The 8368-nt window shown below is 35.5% G+C and overlaps 1 protein-coding gene across 1 annotated transcript; it reads right to left on the reverse strand.

Annotated features, from left to right (window-relative positions):
- Positions 1-2653: 2653 nt before the first annotated feature.
- Positions 2654-3895, reverse strand: LOC143257802 (protein FAM200C-like). Its single transcript, XM_076516834.1, has 2 exons — positions 3350-3895; positions 2654-3268 (listed from the first exon to the last, which is right to left on the reverse strand). Exons 1-2 carry the CDS (start codon positions 3893-3895, stop codon positions 2654-2656), a joined length of 1161 nt encoding a protein of 386 aa, XP_076372949.1.
- Positions 3896-8368: the final 4473 nt, after the last annotated feature.

Here is an 8368-nt window from a genome sequence, read left to right on the forward strand (position 1 = left end):
ACTCGAGTGGCAACAATTTTTTATACAACTTAGCACTCACGATTCAAAGTACTCACACAAATATTTACATATATATGTACAAACTCCTAAAAACCGTTTTCTCTTATGAACTTACTATTCTGGCTGAAGAATTCATCCATGATAGGAGTTAAAATAAAATACTTCTGTTAAAGTAGCTTGTACAAAAAAAACAAAAAAAAACACGTATAGAGGAAATTAGCTTTGAAACGAAGCTCAATAAGTTACCAGAGAAGGTAAAACTTTGCACACTGAAAACAGCAAATAATAAAGCAGATAACCTGTTAGACAACTGTGGTGTTGGAAAAAGGTAGAATGTTTAGGTTTAATGTTCAGTTTTATGATTTGGAAATCAAAATCATATTTGCTAAATCAAAACTTTAAAGTCAAACACAAAATATTATTTTTAAAAAGCTCTGAAAGTGAAAACTAGCTTCGTATTAATTTAATTAGAAAATTATTTTGTAATCTTAAATTTCAGTACTAATTAGTTTTATTCTAGGTTACGAAACCATATCTGACCATGAAACAGAAAACAGGTGAAGCGGAACAGCTTAACTGTGCTGCCAGCAAGGGGATATTTTTATTGTTATTCAACAGAACATTTAAAAACTTTTAGAAGATCAGTTTAGGAGGAAAACGTTTAATTACAGCGAAATTCAAATACTTGTTCTACCAGACAAGGTTTAAGAAGGTTCTACCTGCTGAAAATGAAACATTGGTCTTCACGCTGAGAAGGGTAATTGGTGCTCCTGATCGCCTTAGACAGTGACTTTTAGAACCCATTACTCTTACAATTGTCTTGTTAACAAATATTCTATTTTTGATTGAAGGTTATTTTCTTTGAAATATCATATTTTTTATTATACATTGTTGAACATTCTTTATATGAATTAATATTCTGCCGCCAAAAATACTCTGGCATTATTATCCAGCTATAAGCTTTACAATGTGCCTTGGCCACATGTGAGGGGAAAACCTTGCAATGCATCGTGTACCAAAGGAGCATTTAATTTATTATGGATGATAAATAATAAACGGTGTTTTGCGTTAGCCAAGTATACGATATAATACGAAATAATATAATTTCATGTAGTTGTATAATTGGACTTTTTAAAATTAGTTTTATCTCAATTTATTTAACTCTACTTAGAGAGATCACCCAGTCAGAACTAACGAGTAGTCCGATTACAATTCGATACAAACACACTCGACTCCAACAGTTTAGTTTTGCAAAAAATCCCCTCAGTTTTAACTTAAGAAAAATCACTCTGATATTATTTTAGTTCATAGAGTTTCATGTTCTACTCTTTGGAAGTTTGTATTTCAGATTTTTGTGCACATTCCTGTTTGATGTTTTCCTGTTAGCTTCATCCTCTTAGTCTCTCACATTGTCTAAGTTTATTTTCTCAAGTTGATCCTACTCAAAAACCAATAGCTTCAATAGAGACTTGCGCCCAAAACTGTTGTTCCACACCTGTGAGGGTTAACCAGCCCGCTAAAATAGTTTACATTTCACCATTTTGATGTTCCTAAGTTTGCGAGTGACAGCGTAATTCCTCTGTACCATCTTCACCTACATTTCACATAGTATGAACGTTTACACACGAGTCAGTTGGATACAAAAGAGCCCAAAGCCAGTAGTTTTTTTTACACTTATGAACCTGGTACGTACTGCCAGTCACACAGAGTACAAATCCTGTTATTGTAATATTCTTCGAACAATCCATTTAATATAACAAATAATGCTACTGTTGTAACTTCCATAAATATGAACATTATTGATAAATTAATGTGTATTACTTAAACAATAGGAAAATAATTTATTAGTAAGTAAAGAGCTTTTAGAGAGGCTAATTTTAAAATATCTTCTCTTAGAGCAGTGGTTCTTAACCTTTTTCAGTGTTTGCACCCCTTTCAAATCAGTAATCATTTCTCGCACCCCCTGGAAACTTAAATATAAGAAAAGCTAAAAATACAAAGTTGATGTAATCAAAATTTTTTTTTAATCTTCATACATACAGCATACCTTTTTCAAGACAAAATTCAGGTACATAATGAAAAATTAATTTCAATTTTGTTAATGATGTTTTATTTAGCCTGTAATGCACAGTAAACTTAGTGACTTCGTTGCTGCTGTTTTCTCTATGATGGCATCAAATCTTGGCGTCTTTGTACTGAGTGCCACTCGCATGTCATGTTCAGAATCCAGCCGATTTCTGCATTTTGTTTGGATGTGAAGTAGACAAGAAAATCCTTGTTCACACAAGTAAGTAGTTGCAAATGGTACCAGCACTTCAAGAGCTTTCTTCGCTAATGCAGGGTATGCTTCCAGCTGAGAAGCCCAGAAGTGTTCCAGCTGACTATTGGTGAACTCCATTTGGATTTCACGATTGTGTCTAAGGTCGATGAGATCTTCCTTGATGCCGCTGACATCTTCCAAATTCTGCATGAAAGGATTCAGGATCCAGTTGTCATAGGTTTGCAGCCCTCCACACGAGTAACCCTCAAATGAAGTACGCAGCATCTGCATATGTTCAACAACTTTTGCAACAAAGTCTGGATGCAGGGTAGAATTTTCTGTGACTGTCTCTTCCAGGCAGGAAATTTGCCAAATTCCCCATCTTCACACGCTTTATCCACAAGACAAGTTTTCTTTCAATTTCGCGCTTGCAGCCACAATGTTGAGTCCCCTTCCTTGCAGAGAGAGATTGAGTTCATTGAGAGCTAAAAACACATCAGCCAAATAGGCAAGCATCTGAACAAAACTAGGTTCTTTGAAATATATAGCCAGTTCTTGTACCCTTTCACGGAGAAACTGATGAATTTCTCCTCTCAGTTCAAACACACGAAACAGCACACGACCACGTGACAACCACCTCACTTCAGTGTGGTACAAAATAACAGTGTGTTCCTGACCCATTTCCTCACAAAGTGACTGAAACAATCGATGATTCAAAGCTCGGCTGCGAATAAAGTTTACAACCTTGACACAAATATCCAGAGTTTTCTTGAGATCTGGGAGCAATGTCTTTGCTGCAAGAGAGTGACTATGAAGAAAGCAGTGAGTGATTTTCAGATTAGGAACTTCTTTCCTCATTAATGCAGCAAACCCAGAATGATTGCCCAGCATTGCTGGTGCACCATCTGTACATATTGAACCAATTTTGTGAAGGTGAAGTTCGTTTCTTGAGAAAAATTCTTGTATTTTGTTAAGCACATCTATAGCTTGTGCAGTTGTCTTTAAGGACTGACAGAAAAAGAAACTTTCTTCCACTTTTTTCTCCTTCACGTAACGAACTACTGCCAATAGCTGACAACAGTTGGATACATCTGTTGATTCATCCACTTGTGGGCTAATCTTAACTGGACTAGCCTTGATGACAGCTACAACTTGTTCCAGGATGTCAACACTCATGTCGATGATTCGGTTATGGATTACATCATTTGACAAAGACACTTGTTGGAGTTTCTTCTCAGCTTCCTTGCCGAGAACAATCTTTGCCATTTCAAGGGCACATGGCTTGATCAGTTCCTCACCAATTGTATGGGGTTTCTTTGATTTAGCAATCTGGTATGCAACTTCATAAGAAGCACGCAGTAAAGGTTTCTCTGTTGGCGAAAATCCATAAGTCGGCAATGTGCTAACCTGATCAAACCTAGCTCTTTTGACCCTTAATGTCACAATGTCATTTCCTGCATCCCTGCCACCATGTTTGTTCTTGAAATGTTCATCAAGCTTTGATGGCTTCAAGTTCGCATTGGAGAAGAGTGTGCTGCACAGGATACACTGTGGACGTTGTGTCCCATCCTTCTCTGTAGTACAGGTGAAACCAAACTTGACATATTCGTCATTCCACTTTCGTTTCTTCGACATACTGCAGACAAATCTGGAAAAGAAACACATTCATGTGTAGGTGTTTTCTTTTTTTTATGAATTATCTCTAAAATATGTGATGGAGAGACTGAAATACCTGGTTTAATCAGTAGATTTGTAGGCATGGCAATACATTCTATGAAAATATTGTAACGGCTACACTGCTACAGTGATGATGTATGTTATGTAAACAACCCATCGCTCATTTAAATAAATGTGTAGAAAGCAAAATCTGAAATAATACATAACCAATCTTCCACCCTACTGTTATGCATCAGAAAAAAAAATAACATTGAAACAGGGAGACCATAACTCACGTGTTGATGGCACGGATGGGTGGTGTGGACTGAGACGTGATGATAACCTCCCTCTCTCTCCGTGTTGCGCACGTGTCCTGTACGCGTCCCTGCCTCGTCTATCCAAATGACATACCCATTTGTTTACCCTGTATTGGAATCTGATGCAACTTTACCACTTCATTAGGAAATCAGGTTTAGGTTTAACTTTATCTCGGAACACTGCTGAAGCAAAAATGTTTCTTCTTAGGAGAAATATAAAGCATACTCTTATGTAAAAATATAGATTTGCTTTAATTATTCATGGGCATCCTCGCACCTCTTGGGAATCATCTTCGCACCCCCTAGGGGTGCGGGCACCACTGGTTAAGAACTCCTGTCTTAGAGAAACATTTCAGAGAATCTTTTGTTCATATATATTTTGATTAGGCACAAAGTTAAACAATGAATTATCTATATTGCGCTTACCATGGGTATCGAAACCCAGTTTTTAGCGTTACAAGCTTTCAGACTTAGAATCATTTGTTGATTTACAACTTATTTTTACTATAAATGCATTGTTAACCCTTGATGACCTCTAGGGCTTCTATTATATTATCTTCACTTTTAGATTTTAAAAACTATTCCGTACCATCTTTATGTTGCCCGTGTATTTATTTCTCTTATGACGGAGTTGTACAAACGAGACAACAAAGAAATAATAAAGGTTGATTTTTATATTCTATGGTATACAAATCACGACAAGGTAGGACCTATTTTTTTCTTAGAAATATTAAAGGTTTATATCAAATGTAATTATATTAATGTGATTGAAATATTTTATTAGTAGTATATAATGAATACAAATATAGATTTACAAATTATTTTAGTAGTGTTGATTTGTATTGCAGATTAATTTGAAATCATTCGTGTTTATTTAACAAATACCAAACTTTAGACTGTAATTAAGTTGTTGTTGTTTTTTTCAGTTATTATTTCTGGTTATGAAAGTTTGTCACGAAATTCCACTCATTATAAGCTGTGATGTCCAATATAACTAATAATTACCTCTGCTTAATTATGGACGTTTTAATTTGTATATTTATTTTTAATTTCGCGCAAAGCTACACGAGAGCTATCTGCGCTAGTTAGTAGCGCAAGACTAGATGAAAGACAGCTAGTCATCACCACTCACCGCCAACTCTTGGGCTACTCTTTTATCAACGTATAGTGGGATTGACCGTAACATTATAACTCCCCCACGGCTGAAAGAGTGAGCATATTCGAATCCGCGACCATCAGATTACGAGTCGAACGCCTTAACCCACCTGGCCATACGGCTACATATGGACATCTTAAACCTTTGCATTTGGAATATGTTCGATCTTAAAATACACTTTGCTTTTATGAGAAATAAAACTACATAGTAGAGGTCATAAGAAATAATTCTGTCATACAAAATCTTACTATGCTTGGAGTGAATAGCAGTCTTCTTTGGTCAGATACTAAACCAAATATTTATCACACAATATGATACCGAAACTGAATTCATAATACTGCAAGAATCTCTTTAGCGTTCTCGGGACATATTCGTGGTTATGTAGTAACGAAACCGTGTTGGGTTTCAAGGCCTCCTTTAATCTCCTTGTACTCAACACAATGAACTCACATTTCCATGGGATTTGAAGAATGCATAGCATTGACACTATTCATTTAATATTCTGGATTATTCAGTAGACACGTTGTTTAAAATAATGATAACAAATACAAAGCTCAATATATCATTTCATTCACGGCTTGTCATTGGGTTAAACCAGTTTAGAGAAACTGCAGCTCAGTTAAGGACAATTTTTACTGGTTAACAAAAGACAATTAAAACATCAAACATGTAATATTATATATAAATATATATTGTGTTATTTTTAATGATAAACTCGTATTCATATTTCTGTTTAACATTCTCAGTTGAATGCTTAGACTTTCCCTTTATTGTCTACGTAATCTGCAAGGAGATATTTGAATACCAGTGAATATTTTACCATAGTTCATCTTTGGTACATCTTAGTTTAAATATTAGTCGGTTCTGAATAGGCTGTGGAAAAGTATGAAGTATTTCCTAAGGGAAACAGATTGTTTAAGATCTTGTTAAAAATAAGTTTTAAAACTACTTAAATAGCACGAAAAATGTTAAAATTTACAATATTAGTTTCACTTGATAAAGTGTATGAGAGAACTAGCCTTCTGTTCTTTAAGACAGATTCCAATAAAGAACTATATGATGTTAGAACTTTATACAGACAATCTGTGCCAATATGCTCCCACATTAACGTTGTCACTAAAGTGCTATCTATTCCATGTTTTACTATTCCGCTGAAACAAAACGTTAGTGATGACAAGGCCACGAATTACGGTACAATTCATTAAATGCGCCAAATAACCTAATGGAAAAAGACTCGTCAATATAAAAATCCCATTAATCATTGAGAAGTCTAAAAGTTAACCATTGGTAGATTCCCGTTACAGAAGATACTCACCCTTTCAGACGTAGGGCTGAAGGTGTTATAAAGGGAAAGTCAATCCCATTATTCGTTGGTAAAAATAAGCCTAACATTAGCGGTGGGTAATATGGAACAGCTGTATTCTCTCTAGTCTGTCGCTACAAAATTAGGGACGGCTAGCAAAGATGACCCTTGAGTAGATATGTGTGAAATTTAACAAAAGCAAAAACAGACTTACATTAAAGATTGGTAGAATAAAGTCTTTAATTTATATTATTATTCAGAACTCTGGCTTTTATCGATCTTTCTGTTTCTACAAATTATTGAAGTCAAGATTCACAATGGATTCTATTTAAAATGGTTTTTTTCTATTCATCAGGTCATTAGGACATTTAATATGTACTCACTAACACGATACGAACTAACTGTTATTGTTATTGTTGAAAGAAACAGATTATTAATTAAAAAATTGAGTTCCGACTGTTTACATATCCTCCGCATGAGTTCAGAGAGGACTTTGACATCAGGAGAGTATTGGTTTATGTTTCTGGTTTCTCTCCTGCTCCTATGTGATGTTAATCTTATTTCTGTTATCCTTTATGTCTCTTGATAATTATTACGTCCAGGAAATATAGTTTATCTTCTATCTTTAATTGAATTTACATCAGAAGGCAATGTCTCCTGAGCTGTTCCATGAATTCTTCAAAGTGCATGTGTGACCATATTACAACTTCATTCTGTGCATATCTGAACCAGCTTATGGCCATATTACAACTTTATCGTCAACATATCTGAGCCAGATATTCTGCGAGCGTTACCTCTGAAATTATCCATGCAGATGTTATCGAATATTAGCGATAGAAATAAGCCCATAGATAAGCCTTCTTTGTGCTGGTTGTATTTGTCTTCGTATTGAAAAATGTTATGGAAACACACCAGGAAAAAAGCAAAATCAACCAACAAATGTAAATATATTCCACGAATTAAAAAATCACGAAACCATATACTGCTGCATACCATATATTCCTGACATCAGCAGAAAAATAACCAACATTTGACAAAAACTAGTAACAAAATATGACATTCCAGTTAATACCAAATTTATTCAAAAACCAGGCACAAAACTAAGGTCTATACAATGTAAAAATTACACTGACAAACACCACACCGACGTTATTTATAAAATACAATGTGATAACTTCCACGACTCCTATATTGGAGGGCCCGGCATGGCCTAGCGCGTTAAGGCGTGCGCTTCGTAATCTGAGGGTCGCGGGTTCGCGCCCGAGTCGCGCCAAACATGCTCGCCCTCCCAGCCGTGGGGGGCGTTATAATGTGACGGTCAATCCCACTATTCGTTGGTATAAGAGTAGCTCAAGAGTTGGCGGTGATGACTAGCTGCCTTCCCTCTAGTCTTACACTGCTAAATTAGGGACGGCCAGCACAGATAGCCCTCGAGTAGCTTTGTGCGAAATTCCAAACAAACAAAGAAACCTATATTGGAGAAACAAGTAGAAAATGGAAACCAGATTTAAAGAACACAAGAAGTCATCTTCACACATTTTCGAACACTGCAAATCAAATAAACACAACGTAATCATAGAAAACACCCAAATACTAAATAAAGAAACAAACATAAACAAACGCAATATTAAAGACGCCTTACCTATACAACAACTCAAGCCCAAAATAAACTAATG

The sequence above is a fragment of the Tachypleus tridentatus genome, chromosome 7 (genome assembly GCF_004210375.1).
Source record: "Tachypleus tridentatus isolate NWPU-2018 chromosome 7, ASM421037v1, whole genome shotgun sequence".
Taxonomy (NCBI): Eukaryota; Metazoa; Arthropoda; class Merostomata; order Xiphosura; family Limulidae; genus Tachypleus; species Tachypleus tridentatus.

Excerpts from the sequence above, each read along its gene's own strand:
- LOC143257802 (XM_076516834.1), bottom strand. The coding sequence starts at position 3,895 with ATGTCGAAGAAACGAAAGTGGAATGACGAATATGTCAAGTTTGGTTTC. Across the intron at positions 3,269-3,349 it reads AAGTGGATGAATCAACAGAT|TCCTTAAAGACAACTGCACA; the intron begins GTATCCAACTGT and ends TTTTTCTGTCAG.